The sequence below is a fragment of the Bradysia coprophila genome, assembly GCF_014529535.1.
Source record: "Bradysia coprophila strain Holo2 chromosome X unlocalized genomic scaffold, BU_Bcop_v1 contig_185, whole genome shotgun sequence".
In the NCBI taxonomy this organism is placed as follows: domain Eukaryota; kingdom Metazoa; phylum Arthropoda; class Insecta; order Diptera; family Sciaridae; genus Bradysia; species Bradysia coprophila.
Genome location: NW_023503305.1, coordinates 566385 through 588583, shown reverse-complemented (window position 1 = coordinate 588583; position 22199 = coordinate 566385). Strand labels below are relative to the sequence as shown.

Below are 22199 nucleotides of genomic sequence, written 5' to 3'. Positions count from 1 at the left end.
CCATTAAAACCATGATAAGCTCGAGGAAAAAAAAACACTTTGCCTTATAGCTATAGAAGATAAAAAGCACATCCAAACATCCAAAAAGAAAATTGTTCAGCTACACACTTACAACCATGTTGAACAACACACTATAAACGCTGGTATATATACACACAAGGAAACGTCACCACTGAGCATATGGTTCTACTTGAGGAAAATCGTAATTTTCATCTTTACAAAAGTTTAGTCGTCAGTTATCATAGCGCCGCGAATGATTGAACATCAAAATTTTCACGTCGTCGCAGCGTTATAATACTTTCGAGAAATTCAAATATAGGAGACGGTTAACGTTTTTCCGAATTTATTTTATTTGTTGAACGAATTTGTGTTTGAGATTTGAAAAGAAATTTTTGTACATTTTATGTCTACACAAATTATGTGTACCGGCATTGTATTGCTTACCGATTGTTATATTTAGTTTGTGATCTGAGGTTTTGGTTCTTTTTTATACAATCAACAATAATGGCAGAAGACTTGAGCCTGGAAAATATGACAACACTTTGTCCATCAGATGTTGATGATGAACAAATCGAAGACGTTGTTTCGAAAGTTGTTCCGATACTTTTCAGTCTGATTGGCATTACTGGATTATTGGGAAATGCTTTAGTGGTTTTAGTCATACTGTCGAATCCGCAAATGAGAAGTACCACAAATATGTTAATTATCAACTTGGCTATGGCTGATTTGTTGTTTGTGATATTTTGTGTTCCGTTTACGGCTGTTGATTACATGTTATCCCGATGGCCGTTCGGTGATGCCTGGTGCAAAATTGTACAATATTTGATAGTGGTTACGGTACAAGCAAGCATTTACACATTAGTTTTAATGTCGTTGGATCGATTCTTGTGTGTCGTATATCCAATTGCTTCTCGATCATTGAGAACGGAACGTAATGCACTTCTAGCCATATTGATATTATGGTTTGTTATATTAACAATATCGATACCAGTCATATTTGCACATGGAGTTGTGGTAAGTTAATAATCATTTGTTTATTTTGTTTCAATGTGGTAAAGTGTTGAGGGCTTAAACTGCTAGTTTCTGGCTTTGACTTTTTATTCTCAATTTTATCTTTGTGTACAAAAGGTCCCGAATTTAATTTACAAACGAAACAAGTGGTTCTCGTCTGTTACGGACGGCTATCATGTGTTATCTAAATCGACTTCACGAACCAACAAGCTCTGATTATTGTTGTTTTAGCTGTTTTATTTATCAAAAAGCATGTTAAAAAATGAAGCTAAGGATTTGAAATCGACCTCCTGAAAATACCTAAATCAAATGAAGTAATAGATTCCATAGTAAAACTGCTGCTATGGTTGCCACCTGTGAAAGATCAAAAATTTCAGTGAGAAAAATCAGCGCCAGGGGCGTCTTGTAGGTATTCTAAAAAAAAATTGGGAGTAGATGCTTTGGACTCTTACTCACTATTGGCACGTTTTATCGTGGAATTATCTCTGGTAGTAAATATAATTTTCACCGGGATGTTATGCACGTATATGCATGGAACTTAGATCTGAGATGTTTAACTGATTAATTGACTTTAGTTTTCAGAAAATCAGAAAGGCAGGTGAACATCCGGTGGATAGAATTCTATCTGAATTTGTTACAGATTTTGTTTGTTATTCGATCTCTACGTTAACGTTTGGATGGATGCAGTATTCTGATATATTCATACATGTGTGCAGTGTAAAACACACGTATCAACAATCATTTACTGTAGAAATAGGTGGCGTAGGTTACACCGAAAAGTAACAACAATGTCAGAAGAGGAAAAAATAGTACATTGAATGACAAGGGGCGAAAGTAAAAAAATTCAACCGTGTGCGAGAGTTGGAGCCCGCGCCGAAGGCAAGGGCTCTAATCGCACAGGTTGAATTTTTTTACTTTTGGCCCGAGTCGTTCATACTATTTTTTTTGATACCAACATTGAAAATTGATACGTATCGCAAACATCGCAACAAAATGTTGAAATAAAAAGGCATTTAGCCAGAAAATGCGGGGTCCAGGGGGCGGCAGCCCCCTGGTATATGAAAAATTTAATAATTTAGCCATCACAACAATAACACACACAAAAATTAAGATATAACTAACAAATCATTCAGTAACAAAAAGTATCAACTTTGTATGCTAATTTCAATAAGAACACTGGCGCACAGTGTTTTACAATTTTGATCAAAGTATTCTGCATAATATGAGCGGATTTTGTTGACAACTCGACTCATTTCTCTCATTTTCTGTGACGTCAGTCACTTTCGCTGTTCGTTCAGTTGCGTTCGCTCTTCGTTAAGTACTTTCTCCCCGTGGGATGCATTTTTTTACTTTCGCCCCTCATATGCGGGGCGAAAGTATCATTTTTCAATGTTGGTATCAAAAAAATTATTTTTCATGCTTCGGGGCCGAAAATGAGGGCAATTTTTCGAATTTTCTCGGGTTTCCGGCCCTCTGCATGAAAACTCACATGTGCACCTGTTTGGGACGGTTGATTTAAGGCACTTTCGCTTGTAGACCTCACTTCGTTCGGCCTACAATCCGCGAAATTGCCTTAAATCAATCGTCCAAAACAGGTACACAAATGACTATTATGCAGTAGATTAATAAACGTAGGTCACATGTTAGGCCATCCAGACTGTCCACCAGCTAATAAATGTTTTCATCAAATGCTGATTTTACAGTTCACAATATCTCTTGCTTGTCTATAGACAATAAGGTAAACAAAACGACGGATGATCGGATCAAATATTTTGAGTAGAAATCGTCCTAGATAGAAATATAAAACAGGCTAAACGAATCGTGTTTATCGGTATCTAATGTAATCAAAAACTTGTTCGTCCATATGCGGTTTCGTCATCTAATACTCGAAATACCCCTGGGTGTCATTACTGGAATTCACGATGAAATTCTCCAATGCTACATTCTATTCGGTATAAATGGACACAGGACAATTAAACACTTGAGCTAGCTTGAACGGTTAACTAAAGTTTAGTTACTAAACTAAAATTGTGTACGACCATTTCATATAAATCATAAAATCGTTTTCCTTTGAACCAAAGAAAAGTGGAAGGCGTACAACCTTTCTCGATAATTAATTTTGAAAATCAGTTCCTTTTCCAAGTCATATACAACCGAACGAGATATTATGGCAAAAACATTTTACTCGCATTTTACTTACTATATCTAAAACTATAAATGCTATGTCCGACCAACTCATGGTTGATTTAAAACAGAAATTTCAGATACAGTTTCTCGTCTTCGTTCGTATATTTCATTTCCCGGAACACACGTTTGCTTTGTGCTGCAAGCGAATAAAATTGAAATGAGTTAACTTTGATATCTTTCGAGAAATTGGAAATATCGTCGTTCAGTCAGTGAGTTCAGGAAAATGTAGAATTATTTTCTTCTTTTGTGTCGATAAATTCAAAGTTGCACTCTGATCTTCAATCAATTTTCAGTTTGTCGAAAACTGAAAATGGTTGATAAATATGTCGAAACCACTTCACATATTTGCATTGTAGTTTCCGAGGTAATTTCAAAATTAAGCTCTGTAAGAAATATTTCAGTCAGTGTGGCGGATTAAACTCAAAAGATTTATATCAAAACACTTTCGCCAATCAGTTGTATGGCACTGTTTTTCTGTTGAATTGTTAATATTCCTTTAATGTACGTGTCGAGATATCTGCTTGTTCGACAAGTGGTTTGACACTCATTCATTCTAAGAAATCAAATCATTTTCGAGAAATGTTCGGATAATCAAAACTTAGATCAAAAGGAGCAATCGATTCAATAATTATACAGTGGTGATAAGCTTGACGTCTATAAGAGCTTAACTGAGTTTTTTTTGTTTCTTCATAATAGAAAACAATATTCGGTATCGGTAATATTACGAGTAATGGCGCCCATCTAACTTGGTTGATGTATGATTCATGGGTAGAAAAATGACATGCGGGGGTTGAAATGAATTGCGGACTCACTTTGCTCGAGTCATCGACTCGTGCTGCAAGCTTCGCACACAGTTGAATTTTCTCACTTTCGCCTTTTATTATGCAAATATCTACCTTAAGGATGTAAAGTATTGTTTGTTTTGTAGTTTGTGTGTAAAGTTGTTTTCCTAACTAGTGTTAAAATATATCGACTTTGTCGCTTATTTCCCACGTCGTTAAGGAAAAACGTGGTTCCTAACTCATGATAAAAGCCTTCTTAAGCTTTTTCGATTCCAGCACTCGCCTCCGCAGGAAACCTCTCATTCGCTAAAAATGCATTTTAGCATGCATTACGAAAATAACTATTATGCAACTCGGTGCGAAGTACTTGATTAGGCTCATGATGTGTATTTTGACACACCTAATAAGGCCTAATAAAGTACTTCGCACTCGATACGTTGTATACGTTAGGAAAAACGTTGTTCCTAACTTATGCTAAGATGATTTTGTAGCCTTTCGTGTGATTTGTTAATTAGTCTCGGCTTCGCCTTGAATCAACAAAATGCACACGAAAACTGGACTTTTCAATTTTTGACCCCTTTTTTGTAGATAACTATTTTTCACCCAGTTCGTGGTTGGATATAAAACTAAGTTTTAGGTACCGCGTAGCAAACACTACAAGGTAAACTCTGTTTATTTTTGAAATAGACACACATTCTACAAAAAGCTTCCAATACCAATATAGAAATATTCATAAAAAATTCGTTTACCAAGCATTTTATTACGGATATAACTATGTTGTCTATAAGCTGCGTGATGTATTTTTATGGATCGGGTAGCTGTATTGTAGAGATTACAGTTTTTATTATAAAATGCAGCCTTGTTAGAAAATTCTGAATTTTTAGTGTCATATCGATCTTGTCTGAATACAGTATGTTCATAATAAATTCGGACAATTCCTATATGTCAAAGTCTTACATATTTACGTAGTGCTAAAGTGATTCTTTTTTCCAATTTTTTACTGAGATCTCCATTTTTATTTTCAAAAGCGAAAAAAAAGGCTGCAATGCGCAACCAGTAAAAAACGATCTTTTCAAAAGTGCTTTGAAATGATCGTAATGACATGCATACAACAGTTATTTAGAAATTTGTGGTGGGCATTAGATTTTAGGCGATTTCGCGAATTGTAGTCCGAACGAATTGAGTACCCGTTCACAAGCCACGAAATAATTATATTGTAGTCTTTTAATACCGACTGTAAACTTTGCATACGATTGATTTTTTTTCATCCCGTGTGACCCATACAACTTTTCATTACAACCATCTACGAATATTGTAATTTTAGCTTGTCAAGCTCGACGAAAAATGTTACCTTCTCATACATTTAACGAAAATAAGATGAGTTTTGTGGGACAAAGGAGGTGTGAGCTAGATGCTAGAGAACTTAGTAAGACTTTCTCGACTCTTTTGCGGCTGACTGGGGGTAGGTTAATTTTTCAACTACGTAAAAGGTGAACTCGCACACAATTTTTCGATATCAAAATTTTGTAAAACGAGTCATTAAATCGATGACATGGCTAAAAGCATTTGCAGCAAAAAACTTGCGTGTGCGAGTTCACTCTTTACGTAGTTTAAAAGTTCATCCGTTTGGCACCATGTGTCAGATTCCCTGATACCAACTGGGGTGAGGAGTTGCATTTTTTATTTTCTTGTCTCATTTGGTAGGCGAAAATTAAAATTTTCGTAGTTGGTCCAAAGAAATGGTTATTTCATATTTTCCTGGACTATTGATTTTGCTAATTTCACTTGTTATATAGCCCGAAGGGTACGTACCAAACTTCTTGAATTTAGTGTGATATTCAATGTTAATAATTGGATGCGTGGTAATTTTTTGAGATATTTTTTATTTTTTCCGAGCTTTCGTAACGTTTTCGTCATAGGGAATTAAATGTGAATGATTTTAAAAGGATTGCTAAGTGAAATCAGTGAAGTCTGATATTTTCGGAGTTATTGGTGCCCATGCTCGACTTAAAACTAAACCTTTGTCTATGTTCATTAAATTGCCATTGTATTGTTGAATTGCTAAACCTTCTTTGATGCTTCGCAGGGGGCAATTACTTTCATTATTATTTTTGAATTTTCCCAACCGATTTTGTGATTTTTGTTACGTATCACAAGTCTTGCTACAGTAGATTTTTTGTATTCGCGTCGTCTTACATTTCCTTCGTGGTCTTTTTCTATTTCAATGAGACGTAATGATTCACCCAAATAAATTGAATCACAAGAATTGCATGGAATTTTGTATACTCCTGCTGGTTCTTTCTCTTCTTTGTCTTTGATGCAGTTTAGTGTGATCAATCCCATCAGTACCGGACTGGCTCGAAAAAGCCCATCGGGGGCTCCATGCAACTCAATTTAAAAAGGCCCACAAATTAAAAATTTTCATACAAAAATCCAAAAGGCCCATCGGGAATCCCCCGAATTCACCGTATGGCCAGTCCGGGCCTACGATTTTGTATATTTAGAAAAATAAGTGCGACATCACTCGCTCATCATATAAAATTCTTCACATGTTACAGCAATGTAAATGCAGCTTGTTCAAATAAAATATATACTTAAATTGCTTCATCACGCAACCTCCGCCTCAAACATTTCAACGTTTTATCGCTAGATCGCTCTAAATCTGACTTTTTTTTCTATAGAATAGAGCCTGATTAAGACTGCAATGTAAAGTCCATAAGATATTGCATCCAAGTGTACAGACTTTTATGACTCACTAATTTTCCTCTTTTTTAGAAAAGCAAATAATTCGTTTCAAACAACATCAGTGAAACAAAAAAAACGAACTTTTAAAATACAAACAACTTAAAAGTGTACTTACACTCTCCCATATATACTCGCAGAATTCATAATACCGGCGAATGATAATTATATTTCTTCACTTCCCTTTATGAAATATAGTTGAACAATTCAGATTTAAAAAACATAAAGAAAAAGCAGAATAAAGAATTAGATTTATAAAAGAAAAAAAATATAATATTCTGTGTGGAGGTTGAATTCAATCCAATACTCATTCAAGGTATAATTAAACAAACAAAAAAGACGATTATGAAAGCACTTTACCTACTCCCATTCAACCACTCAAGTTCAGAAACTTTCATTCGAATGTATAATGAATCTGTACAGAAATTTAATCCCTTTTTATCGATGTAAAACACATTTCATTTCCGAATTTACATTCCTCGATATGGCATTATGTCAAATCCTTTCAACACCTTACATAAGCTTTCCCTGGCATCCGCGAACACATAAAACGTAGAACTTAAAAAAAAGTTATTGAATTAAGTGAAACAAGATTATTATGAAAATCTCACGAAGCTTCCTAGATTCGTTATACAAAGGCTAAAGCAGTGAGTATGTGAGTGAGAAAAAAAAAAACTTTTCGCTTGTTTTAAATTGTCACATCCATACCAGTTAAACGTACACCTAATTCTCGTATTATACGTACAGTGTACATCTTGGCTAAATTAATGGTCTGCAAACATCATTGTTTTATCAGTTTTGTATAGTAATAGGGATGCAACTGGTGTCGTGTATGTATACATATGTACCATGACAGAAAAGTGGTCTATTCAAATCATCGTTATGTACCATTAGGGTAATAGCAAATTTTTTTGTCATTGTACATTCCAACCAATGAAAATATATGTTCATTGTTATTTTGCAATACCGATGGTTCCTGTTGACGGGGTGTTTCACTTGTAACAGTTGTTTCACAAAGCATGTGGAAAACAACGGTAAAGTTGCATATACGTGTGCTTGTGTAATTATACAATTTGAGTATATGATTCTTTGTTGTGGATTCCACAGTATTTTTATGCTAACACAGAAACGTGTTGTCTGTCGATCAATACATTCGAGCCCACTTGATTGTATTCTTTCACAGACGACAGTCGTATCACCGGTATATCTATTGAGTCTATTACTTCTTTTGTTATACGTTGCAGACAACATTATAGAGTCCGTTTGTTTGTTAAGACAATTCTTCGTTCTCTTTATGGCAATCATCTCCAGCACTTCTCTTTTCTTCTTACAAGAAGACAATTCTTCGTTCTCTTTATGGCAATCATCTCCAGCACTTCTCTTTTCTTCTTACTGTTTTCGGTCTCTTTTTGATAAGAGAAGAGATTTCGTTTTGACCACCGATGTTATGTAAGATTGTCGATTTACCGAATTTGATTTTTATTTAGTTCTAATGTAAAGGAATTTGTCAATTTATTTTAGAATTGGAGATACTGTGACGATGATGTATTTTACTTTAGAATTTGATTTTTGACTTTGAGGTAATTTTACATTTAAATAAAAGATGTATTGTGTCCAGTGCGCTGATATTTTTTGATGAATTTTGTTACAGCCACTGATGATGACTTCGATTTGAAGTCGAAATATTTGGCAAATTAAAAGAATAAACTGAGCTATTCCGACTTTAAAATACAAAAAAAAAATGAAATTCATTTTCCATCACCCATTTATTTGTAGATTGACTGTCTAGTAACTAACTATTCGGACAAGTTCCTTCAAAAACCAAACATATCATAAATCTGTTACTTCATTTGTGTAAAGTATCTCGATCTCTTGTGGTTGATACAAAATCTATCACTTTAATTCATTTATCATACAGTTCGCTATATAAAAAAACGCTTCAACACAAAGCCTATTATTGTCGAAAAATACTATTCGTACCACGAACTAAAAGTCTTTTTTGTGTATTCGACTCAAACTTCTCACATGCTAAAAAAAGTCTTTTAGTCCTAGGTACGAAATGTACTATTTCCTTCACTCTTTATAAACTCTTTAACGGACCTACATACCGGTTTGTTTTATATTTTATATAACGACAGTTGAACTGACAAATAAATTTCGAATCGACGGATTTTGGTCAAACAAAAAACCAAAACGTAGTGACCCCGGCGAAGCGATTAGTTTTTCAATTGGACCAATATCTGCCGAGCGATAAGACGTTGAAAACGTGATGTGAAAAACATGCAAATGAAAACTTTTTCCAAAGTCCTGTCGCTCGGCAGATATTGGTCTGATTACTCTTCAGATCGTGGCACTGGCATTTTGTTTGACCAAAATCCGTCGACACGATTTTTTTTTTCAGTTGACAGTTGTCGTTATACTCAATATACAGGATATCGGGTCTATCCCGTATATTGAGTACTGGCTACTGGATATACTCGAATATAAGTTCACAACTGTGGATACCCCACTACGAATTTTTCTGACATAATGCAATTAGTAGAACTATACCGGATATAAATATCAAACTATGTAGAAGATGTATATACTGAGTTTTCTCATTTTTCTTTAATTTTTTCGATTTTAAGCAGACGATTCAGCGGCAGAGAATAAAATGTAAATATTTAATTCTATTGAATTTTTTAAAATATAAAGCTTTTACAGACGGCAAACACATTACGAGTAAATGTATTGAGTCTGCATGTCTACAGCTTGATTATATTCAATTAAAATTGTCGAAATTTTCCAAATGTAATGCCAAGAATGCATGCATAATTTCTCCATGGGATGGTGATCGATATTTCATCTGGACATAAAGAGATTGACACAGAAACTATTATTTTATTATAGTTTAGAACAATGTTTGCATTCTTTCTATTAATCTATCAAAGCAATAATTTGCTTAACATTTACAGACTAATGCAACACGGCATTTTGGGTCAGACACTTTTTATTAGTTCGAAGACTTAGGCCAACGAGCCCACTCTCAACTACATCGCTCATATTTAACGGCTATAAAATGAGTCTTAAAAAAAACCTTTTCCACCAGCAACCAGGTGCAGCTTGAGACTATTCGTGTGTTTATTGACCTCGGCTTCGCCTCGGATCAACAAATTTCACACTAAAACTCTACTTTTCATCTTTTTATGTAAAATGTCATGTAAAATACTATTTTTTTTGACACAAATTAGGATTTCCTACGGCCGTTATGGCCAGGCCATTCTAGGACTAAAACAAATGTTTTTTTGTATCGGGATGGCGTAATCATAATATGGCTTAAAACCGTGGCCTTATGAATGACTCAAAATGTCGTGGTATCTTAATGTTGTTTTATGTCGTTGATTCGAGTATACATTATATTCTCTTGCGTATATACAAGATGTTCGTATACATGCTTGTTGTGAAAGCTTTCACAAGATATATATAATGAAATGAATCAAATTAAAATACGAATGGAATATTTTAGTTTTACATTTCATTATTTTGCATTTTTCTTGTACACAAGCTGGCTTCTCTGGCTTATCAGAGTAGCATAAATCGACTGACATGGATTGGTGACTTTTTGTTACTGGTTCTGAAAATAGTTTAATGTCCTGAATATGTTCAGGATAATTGGGATTAGAAATCATTTGTCAGAGTGAACCTTTGATCATGGCTTAATCGCTTATATCAAAGTGTGTTAACTGATGGTTCAAGGTTTAACATTATAAAATTTTGCCTGCAGCGACTATTTCTCCGGTTAAGCAAGTCAATAATATTGTATCAAGAAGGGTTGATGCTTCGCACGTGTTTTAAACACAGAATGAATTGTGTGTATCATATAAAAAAAAATTATTTCCCACATTTATAAAGTCCTTACACAATATTCGATTATACTCCAGATTTGTGTTCCGTTGCAAAATGTCTTTTATATAAGACTATACGTTTATGGGAGAAAATGATGTTATATTCTCCCGACGACAAGTCTTACACAGCAATCAATTCACTTTGTCAGTATCTTCACCAAAACACGAAAACAAAATTAAAGTCTTTAAACCTAGCTGTCTTATTTAATTATGTTAGGAACGATGTAGTTATTTTACAATTTTATAGCTCCTACAACATGAAAATTTAATCCAATTATGGAAACATCATAATTATTTGTAGAAAGTTTCAATGGAAGACGATGTACGGTAAATAAGAGCAGAAAAATGTCAGCTTCTACGTTTTTCATAATTAATTTATTCATTTTCAAATTACTCTATTATTTAAGAGAATAATGCAGTAGTCTCGATCTCTGTATTTTATAAAATTGGAATATTTCTACACTGCTATTGTCAACTCTTTCAGTCAAACTAAAATTTTTGTCGTTGTTCATCAAGACTCGGGTGGTAAGAAAGCTAAGTCCAGAGTATCTGTACAATGCTTACAACTTAACTTTTTAATGTTAAACCAGCCAAATAATCTTTTGCACAATTCATAACAAATTTTAAGTTTATTTTACTGAATTATACTAAATCTAAGCACCTAGTAATATTATGCTATGCTAAATAGAGTAAAATTTACACTAAACATGACCTTATAAAGCGGTGTACTTTTACTTACATTCATTCCGATCCCAAGCCTTTAAGTGAAATATTATTTAGTTTCAAACAATTAGACGGCTAATTTCAACGACAGTTCAAAGAGCTTTTTCAACCCCTATGGTGCGGACCTCATCGAGAGAAAAGAAAAATCCAACTCAACACTCATAATGCGAGGGCACGTGACACACTTTAATTACATTTACATCAAAATAGACTTAATGCTTAACATTCAAGGTGTAAAACAATTATAATTATCTTGTCTTCACAGAATTGAATAGTTGTTTATACCTAATGCTGTTTAATCATGAATCTTTACTTCATGTGGTTTGTAATAACAGATTTATCATTTTATAATTAGATTTTGTGTAGATTCTGATGATTTGAGACATAAAACATAAATAAACAAATAATGCTGTTAGATTTACAACTTTAAGCTGTCGGTAAAAGAACGGCCCACGCAATACAAAAATATTTTGATTAAAGTTTATACTCTGGGAAAAGAAAATATAAATTCTTTAGCATGTTACTTTATGTATACACAAATAATTACCGAACACATTTTACATCTTCGTTTTCGTTTTCTTTTCAGGAATATGAATATAAATCTGAACAGCTTACAGCCTGCAAATTCATAGACAATGGATTAACATTTGCCGCCTTTCATGTCATATTTTTCCTGAGTTCATACTTAATTCCGTTGATTTTGATAAGTGGTTTATACTTAAGAATGCTCAGCCGTTTATGGCGAACCGTGGTGAATGGACAAATGTCAGCAGAATCACATCGTGGCCGAAAACGCGTTACCCGTTTAGTAGTTGTCGTTGTATTCGCTTTTGCATCTCTATGGTGTCCAATTCAGGTGAGTAACATAAAAATAACATTTATAAGAGGAATGGATCTCCAATCCATTCATCGGAAGGTGTGATATAAAACTTTTCGCATTTTCATTGTTTTTAATAGTCAAAGCTCCTTCAATTGTATACACACACAGGCACACACCACAGAAAAGCTGTTGTGATCTTATTCTACTATAACACACAAAAACCTCAAAAGTAACCGATAATATTTACAAGGATTAGAAAGACCGTGGTACAAACATGTTTTATCACCGAGTTGTTCCCATAAAAAATTTTAAAATTAAATTGTGACTCCACGACAGAGTAAAGTTAACCAGGCAGGAGCGCTGATTTGACTAGGGACCCGAATAATCTAGTAGTCCTATATATTTTGCAAATAAATTTTTTCAATTTATGTCAGTGTTCATTCGAGTTCATTTTCATACAGTGTATCAGGTCCTTTATTTGACGTTTCGAAAATGAACCGCTCCTGCCTGGTTTATTTTATTCTGCCGTGGTGACTCCTAAAGCGATCGAAATTAGGAGAATTGTGTTCATTTTGACAGATCCCGTAACCTTCTTTGTTTAATTAACTACCAGAGTTGATTTAAATATGACCATGGATGATCTGTGTTAACTAACGCACTAATCACAACAATCATTAGAGTATTATGATGAAAGACAAAGAAATATTTTGACAAGTACCCCAAGGCAAGTCATAATAAACTAGTCTTCGGTCTTCTCACTCATATCATAACATGTTGAAAGAGAAGCGAATACTTTGACAAGTACCACAAGGCAAGTTATAATTAAATGGTCTTCGGTTGTCTCGCTCTGACCATAACACTTAAAAGAGCGTAAAAACAGATGAAAAAAAAGTTGTTAATTTATCTGATCTCGATGGAGAACAGGGGAAAAAACTAGTTACAGTGTTAAAAGAGCGTAAAAGAGAGAAAAATGACCAGTTGTAAAAGTCCAGTTAACTAGGAACAAACTAGTTAATTTAACTGAGCTCGATGGTTGAACACTCTTTTTGACATTTTCTTTAACACTCAATACAGTGAAGAGCGTAAAGAGCGTAAGAGCAGGGAAAAAACTAGTTAATTTAACTAGGCTCGATGGGTTATATGTCAAAATTTGTATTTAAAAGTGAAAAAGAAAATAGTTAATCCAACTGATCTGGATGGGTGATATGTCAAAATTTCTACTCTCTTTTAACACTGTATACTTTAGACTGATCAGAGCGAGAATACCGAAGACCCGTTAATTTATTATAAATTGCCTTGAGGTAGGTACTTGTCATTCAATATTTTCATATAAATTCGGCTAATACTTGAAGACAACTTTAAACAACTGGTCCATATTTCCTTCTCCATCGTCATTAGTCTATATAAAGTCGCATATTAAAGAATTGAAGGAGGTCTACAACGTACCTAGCCCAATTTTTTTTTACGAAGATGCAAATGTCGTTTCATTTGAGAATTCGTTTTACATCGACTGAATCTTTTATGTTCAATTTCGCAATTTGATTGTTTCACAACATGCTTGCTAGAGGAATTAAGTTAAATTTATAATTTGTTGCACCTAGCGTTCCATACGAGTTCGACTATAAATGAACATTCGTCGAAGTTTGCTCCATTAAGCTAGTGTAGAACCTTTGTAAACTTTTAATTGGCGGTTTCGTGTTTGTGCTACCTTTTTAAGCTTTATTCCGGAATTACCCTGCTAAAACGTTTTAAACACAGTATAGGTTTACGGATTGCGGTTTGCGAAAATTGACTGGAGCTTTGACTGGTATGATAACCCCAAACCACGAGTAAAAGAAATAATAAGGTGTCTATGTGCTATGAACCCTTATTTTATGGGATGTCACTTTACAAAAACAAATTCAGTCTAATGTCGTCGATAGATTGGAATAAACGACCAATTGAAACCGACATGTGAACACTCTGAATATTATATCTCTGAAACAAACAATCTGAATAGTGACGAGTCAAAATTCAAAAAAGCCTAACAAAAACCTAATTTACTAATTAATTCCAACGCAGAAATATTCATACCGTCATCAGTCCAGTCAATTTACCCGTAACATACCAATTATGCTTGACTACATTATATAACGATGTTAAGCTTCGATGTTATCCTCCCAGTGTCACTAAATGCTATCCTACTTTAGACTTCCACATGCCGCGAGTATTTATTTATCATAAAAATTGTCAACGCGTCTCTCAATTTTCGCATTTGCAGCGAAGTACGATTCAGTGATGTGTCTATTTCTCTTTAATGGCAATCTTTACGACTGTTTACTGAAAATAATCTTTTTAGCGAAAGTCGTAAATGTCATTTTTGTAGGCGATTTAAATGAGATAAAGATCAATTGGAAGAGATCTTCGTACGCATTAAAAGTAATAAAATGAGACGTTTATTACTCGTTATTGACGCTTAGAACGAACGGTTTGTTTGTATGTTCCTGAATTGTCGGGGATCCGGTGCCAAAAAACAAACTAAACATCGAAGCGTTGGATACATAACGAAATAACTACAATCGACGAATGGAACATTCAAGTGACTCACCATCATTCATTGAAATTTCTTGGGTCAATATTGAATTGTTATATTTTACCGTGCTAATCGCATCGGTTCAAATGTGAATGTCTTTTTTTTGTGTTCACAATGAGGTCGTACGAGGAGTTTTTAGCTGACAAGTACATCGAAATTTTGTCGTAATGTTTTTATTTTAATATCAGGAAAAATCACTTAAGCATTCAATTAAATCAGAAAATTCATTTCCACTCCCGCAGGCACGTAGCATGAAAAAAAGACAAAAAGTGATTTAGTCATAGTCGAACGTTGGGCCATGTGTATACACATATATATAGTACCCACATCACTTATTGTTTTCATTTTGCCGCTACATTCTTCGGTTTTTATGCAGACCATGGTGTGTAGTCTCTGCGTTCTTCCTTTTTTTTCGGTTTACACGAAAAGTCAAACGCAAACATCACACGCTTTTTCTCTCTGTTGTTGTTACATATAATAGCACGTACCAAACTCACACAACACAAAATGTGTTATAAATAACAATGTACAAAATGAATATTACGAAAAGCCCCCCCCCCCCCATTCGGCACTTTCATTCATCAAATCAAAACCATATCCTGATGGGATAAAAAGCTTTAATCGCACAAAATGACCTTAAAATGGGAATATGTGACGCAAGTCCATGTGTGCTTTTACAACTGATACCGATGTCGATGACGGTTTCCGCTTTGGCACGCACAAATTATAGTTGGCCAGACAAAGTCTCTCATAAAAAAGTTGCGTCACAAATACCACGTGACACGGTTGTGTTTATGATATCCTGATGGGACGAAAGCTTTAATATTAAAGATTGGGTTAAAATATATAGACGACATGAGTCTTTTGAAAACCTTTCAACACGTCGCGTCGTCGACGTTACTGTGTTTTCCAGTGCATATATATACGCACATCGTTTATCGTTTTACGGCTTATAAATTGAAGGGAAGGCCTTTTAAAATGGATGTGTATGTATGGATGTAGTATACGTAAAAAGTGGTGTAAAACCTTTATTTCATAAAATCGAAACATAATCAACATCGTAATGGGTGTTTAAATGGTCGAATGAGATATTTCGTTCTGTAAACGTTTATATAGTTTATTGATTTACTCCGGACACTTTCTTTCTTAAACTTGCGTGTGTGGAATTAATTCGTTTGACCACACCTAGAACCTATAATTATGTCATTAAGTGTCGATACATTCGATATCGAAAACTTGTTGCAACGAAGCGGAACTCGATTTCATCAATTAAATGGAACAGACAACTCGAGTACCGTTTAACTAATGATAGCATTTGGATGTGCTATATTCAAGTTACTACTGGAATTTACATTTATTCCACAGGAAATCCTCTCAACTTGAAAATAAAATGAGCTGCGACTCTCATATTGAAATGTTCATTTTCGAATGAACGGTCGATTGCATGCCATCAAAAAAAGGTGTATACTAGGCTGCTCTCAAAACACACATCAAAAATGTGCCGAGATAAAGTCGCTGTCAATATTTGCTTTAATACATTTTGTAATTTGTAATTTGTAACGAATTTCTAGAATTTAATTTTCTTTTTGAGCGAGAAATATGAGAAAATTTACGAACCGGAAATGGTTAACTTTGACTCATAATGAGAAATACGTTTCCTCTAAATTTGCGAAATTATTGAATAAAATATTTAAAAAAATGAAAATATTTTAGTGGCATTGTCTATTGTAGTCTGACAGGTTGATGATGTCCGTAGTGCCGCCTTTTCCATATGGGTTAAATGGGCAAATGCCCGTGGCGCCCGAAGTGGAGCAGAAGAAAATGGCGCCTATTTTTCCAAATGCCCGATGGCGCCCAAAAGCTAAAAGCGGCACTGGATGTCCGTACGATACGTCCTTCTTCGTCCTTTGCGTGCAAAGTAGTTAAAGTGGTCCCGATATGTCAGCATGATTTTTTGGACTATGGTTCAGACACAAACCATAATTTCGATATGCTGAAAGGAAAAATGAAATTAAAAAACAAATTTTTATTGAACAGCCCGTCGCCGTCGTGCCACCTAACTAAAATTTTTAATTTGTCTGGCACGCCAAGAATGACAACAATTTTTCTATTAAATTTAATTTTTCATTTGTCGCTACGTACGACCTTCTTTGAAACTCACTTCGATTTTCTACGATAATACAGAATAGAATTCAAACCGTGGCCTATAATATTATCATCGGACGTGTATTGAATACTGCATAATGTATGTATACATCCAGGCCTGGACTGGCCATACTGGACCATGCCAGATAGTCTTTATCTATTTTTGTATCAACGTCTCAATTTTTCTGACCCTCCGAATTTTGCATACATCGCTCGGTGGCCCTTTTGGTAGAAAGTCCGATCCTGTGCACTTATTTGATGTACACCAGACGTACCTGAACTAAAACCCAAAATTGATTTTTTCGGTGTAGCATTGGTATAAACACTGCCTTCGAAAAGCACATATTTGAGGAAAGGTAAATTATTTTTGCACCTAGTGTACCAAGGGCTATTTTACGGTAACACACAAGAGTGTGATCGACGAACACTGTTCGTTTATATGTATGGAAAAATTCATTGAGATTTTGTGTACTGTAGATTGAATGACCGATTGGGATACAATAATAATTTGCGTGTCTCTTGTTGTAAGATAGATACGCACATTATTTTTCATGTAAGGGGCCGAAAACCCCGACACATGAAAATTCAGTTGTATCTAATTGTAATGCTCATATGCGGTGCCAAAAACTTGAAATCCAACGGATTCATTTTCTTCCCAACCGAATTGTTCAGTTTACACTGGTCATCGTCAAGCAAAGAGTAGTTATACCTTAACAGTACGGTACAGTATTATGTATTTATCGGCGGGTCGATTGATAGAAATGGTGCTTCAAGTGTTAAATTTGTTTAGATCCGAGCTGAAGGCGAGCAGTGTGGTCAATGAGCATAAGAGATGCCATTTTCATTATTTTTCTAATGGAGCTATTTTTTTACTCAGAAACACAAGATAAAGTTTTTCAGCCGTGATGTATATTGTTTCGACAGTTTCCAAGATTGCTTTGTAAAAGCTTAGACCTACATCATCATCTTTATGCCAATTTTTATTTTATATTTTTGAAACACTCAGGAAGACCTTAATATATCGGTCTAGTAAGGAAAATGGCATCGTTTCTGTACGATTTATTTGCTTACATCTACAAAAACGTTGTTGAATAGACAACTGAAACAATTCTTCTGACAGAAACTACAATAAAATTTAATTAAAAATGTAAGAACGTCAGCGAATTAATAGAGAATTGGGTTTAATAAATTTATGCGAATCAAATATTGTGACTCACTAGGATGGAAAAGCATTAACTGAATTAAAATCAAGAAGCGAATTTCGCTTAAATCTTCTGATAAAATTAAATTTCTAGTTTCGATTGTAATATTTTAATTTATGCTCACGTCTACTCAATTATAAGTTTAATCTGTGAGATATGGAAACCAATTACAATCGTTATTGTGTAAGTGGGTGGATGTCATCACGGAATTTGACATACGCTTCTAGTGCGAAAAATAAAACTGTGACGACATTGAGAATTTTACATCAAATTTTACAGATGGCTGCGTTGACTATTAATCGATTGAAGTATATTGAAAATGGCTGGAAATAAATTGGGGAAGCAACGACCTTAAAGAAATATTTTTTATATGGAAGTATCCTACATATGACTTTCATCGATACCTACGTGATTGAGGTTTCAGTGTATCTAAGAGTCTCTTTTTATTTGCATATTAATTTCGATTAACCACTTCTGGTCACAAACAAACTGCCATTCACGAGCAAAAATTAAAAAGGTTTCGTCATTATTGTCCTTTACCAGCTGCTAAGCAATCATTTCGTTAGCTACGAACGATTACGTGATTGTCGATTACGTCAAAGGTTTCATAATTTAGGAATTAATTAACAGGCAGACTCCTCCTCATGTTCTTTTAATGTTTGAGATGCTTTTTCTAAAAATTTTGTTTTCTTCAGCGATTTTTTCGCCACTTTTTTCATGAGGCAATCGAGATACAACTGATGTAAAAGAGTCATTCAATTCTGTTCTTTTTCGATTCGAAACCTTGCACAATTTAACCTTATGATTTGCACGTATTTGCGCTATACATCACTTTCATACAAAAATCAAGTAAAAGATTGTAAACAAAAATGCAAAAGAAATTTTTCACAATAATTGATGTTCTTGTGTTCCTTTCGTTTATTATTATTCTGACTAGACGTTGCATTGTTTACGTGAGTGACTGAAAGTTTAAGTAGAACACGGCGTATTTACATAAAAGTTTCGCAATCTATCGACAGTCTACACATTCAAGGAAAAAAAAGGCACTCAGTCGATACCGACCTCCATTTTATTGGTGATGAGGTTCAAATACAGAACCGAGGCACAGAATAATATCTTTAGATTAACGAGATTACCCACCCGAAGGCACAGTAGGAGTCCATCAGAAGCCAAAGTATGAAACCTTAGTGAATTTGTTTACTATCTGATACGAAATAGTAGATAAAGTGGGATGCTGCGAAAGTCATTCATTACATGAAGTAGAAGATTTATCATAAAACTCATGAATTTGCGAGTATCAGAAATAAAATTGTTTTTCGATGTGTGTGGCGTTTGTAACGTGAGTCGAAGGTTTCGACTACAGTTAGACAGATCGAAAATATATTTGTAAGCGAAAATCCGTACAAAAAACTTTCACTGTAAAAGGATGTCGAAAATCGGTATTCCCAAATGGAGGAAGAAAATACCATACATCGTGCCGTATACCATCCTACTCTCTCTATATATCTTTTAAATGCTTGTTTAATAGAACCCTTGCATTACAGACCCATTGTTATTTTTTAATGTAAAATAAGGCACTTTTCCATACTGGCATAAATGAACAAGAATTTTCTCGACAACACTGTACCTTTAAAAAAATATGGTCTGCTCCTGTCATCAGAATATACACGTCACAACAAACGGGCTCACAATAATATGTTACCGAAAAACATGTCATGTATAATTTACTGTACCTTCATGTTATATTCATTAACACTCGCTGAGTGTTTATTTCAGAGAACTGCTACACATACGTACTAATTTATTGTGATTTAATTGAACATTTTTGTTTCTCGACGACAAATCGAGGATAATTCTATGCTGTAATCACTCTGACATTTTTGTTAACTGTCCTTTAATTAAATTTATTTAAATTTCACTGCTGAGAATGGGCAATTCCATGGTTAATAACGCTACAAAAGTTAGGAACCTTTTATTTAAAAATTACTCATTCTAGTTTCAGTGTAAATGTGTGGTTAAGAGGGATTCTTTTGAAAAACAGTCTACCGAAATCGGACGCAGTTTCCAGTTGACTTTTTTATATATGCCTAGAAATGGGTTCGACGTTCGACCCAAAAGCACATAAAATTACCTCTCAAATGATACCCACACGACCATGTGCGTTTTGTGTTCCTCGAGAAATTTCTGTAAGAACAGCGTAAGCCTTCGGTTGAAAACATTAAATGCACATATTGCAGTGTGGATAAATTTTAAAACCAATAATCCCCTATTCGACTCAATTTTACATGTGACTACCTTTCTAATGACACCCCACACGACCCCGTATGGCTCGTTTAACAGGAGAAATTTTTGTAAGACAAGTGCAAGTTTTCGGTTTTCGATCACCTTTCACCAGCCAGACAAACTTCGAAGAATTTTTTTGAAAATGGTTTTGGCTTCTAGGGTCGAATACATTTCTAGGCACATATAAAAAAGTCGACTGGAAAATGCTTCCGATTTCGGTAGGCTGTTTTTCAAAAGAATGGGTTGTGATATAGTTTCGTTCAACGAGAGGGGAAATCAGGGGAAATCAGATGGCGTTGCGAGTAACTCTATGATAAATTTGAATATTTGTATGGAGGATGTAAGATTTTTCTGAATTTAAAAATTTTGGAGTACGGAAATGGAGGTTTTTGATTTTTCTCGTTATAAATAAAACGTTCTGCATCGTTTAAAAATAGTTCCAGTGAATAATTATTTTTTCTTGAAATTTCATGCGGAACTATTTTTATACGACAGAAAACATTTTAATTTTAACAAGAAAAATCAAAAACTTTGATTTCCGCACTCCAAAACTTTTAGATTCAGAAAAATCTCACATCCTCCATACAAATATTCAAATTTATCATAGAGTTACTCCTAGCGTCATCTGTTAGTCTTTCTACATACATGCAATTTTTGCCAAAAACAAGATGGCGAAAATCACAACCCATCCCTCTTAATGATCTGAATATACCCACAGAGTAATCACATTTTAAGGAAAGTGACAGTCACGCGCTACAAAATGTGACCTTTCAAAAAAAAAACAGTTGATGTCAGTCATGAAATGAACTGACTATACGTAACTATGTCAGCCGTATAATAAAGAATAAAAACTTTTGTTTGTATGACGGGATCAGCTGAAGCAAATTCATGCCAAACTTTCACTGATGCCCACTGCAGGAAAAACTTATAAAATAGAAATTGTTTACCGATAATTTACGTGAACTTTTGGAACAATTCACAATATGGTTCAACCAATTTCCCTGAGGCAGTCTGCCAGGTTTTACATTGATATGACCACTTTCCGAGGTTAATATTGTTATTAAGCAGTAATGTCAAGTCGAATGGCCCATATATCATTCAACTAAAAGTATTGGTGACCCTAATGTATGTTTTAGTGTTCCATTCCAATATCTAATAGTACGCTATACATTACCTATTTAGGTCCTAGCTGCAATTATGCTATATTCATCACAAACTTTCGAATTTTGTTTACCCAACCGGCCAACGATAAATATGTATCAAGCACTATGGACATTATCATTAACTGTAGAAGAAATACAACCCAATTTCAACACTTTACTTGCCACACCTCTTATTTAACAAAATTGAAATTATTTTGAGAATGCCTTAACCTTCCTCAAAGTATAGCACGTATATATGCGGTTACGTTTATCGTTAATGTATATCCTTTTCAACTTAAGATGTTCTACTTTATGTAGAGTGATTCAGTCAATATAATAAGATTAATAAAATGGAATTTACTTGTAACAACACAGAAAAAGGGCACAAAAAAAATTGCGTCAATTATGAACTGTGTGGCGTGATGTGGTTACAGTGTAACGACTTTTAAAAGTTTTCTTCTTGCATTTTTGTAAGTACCATTTTTCGAACTATTTAAGGAACAAGAGGCGCGTAATTAGACACTATTTACACCGATGGTCGGTCGATGGGTTGTTGTAGGCCTTACACGTGTTTAAATCACTATTTTCTGGCAACGACGAGATATATCCAAGAGATGCAAAACAACGTTGTTTTGCATCTCTTGGATATCAAGCTATATTAAGCTATCAAAATCATATTTTGTGCAACTCAGCTTCATAATTATAA

The 22199-nt window shown here is 34.4% G+C and overlaps 1 protein-coding gene across 1 annotated transcript in view; it reads left to right on the top strand.

Annotated features, from left to right (window-relative positions):
- The first annotated feature begins 255 nt into the window (after positions 1-255).
- LOC119068481 (allatostatin-A receptor-like) overlaps positions 256-22199 on the top strand; it is a 38697-nt gene continuing 16753 nt past the window's right edge. Inside the window, exons 1-2 of the mRNA XM_037172092.1 lie at positions 256-1014; positions 11916-12185. Coding sequence (XP_037027987.1) covers positions 505-1014; positions 11916-12185 — 780 coding nt within the window. The 5' untranslated portion in view covers positions 256-504. The remainder of the gene's footprint in view (positions 1015-11915; positions 12186-22199) is intronic.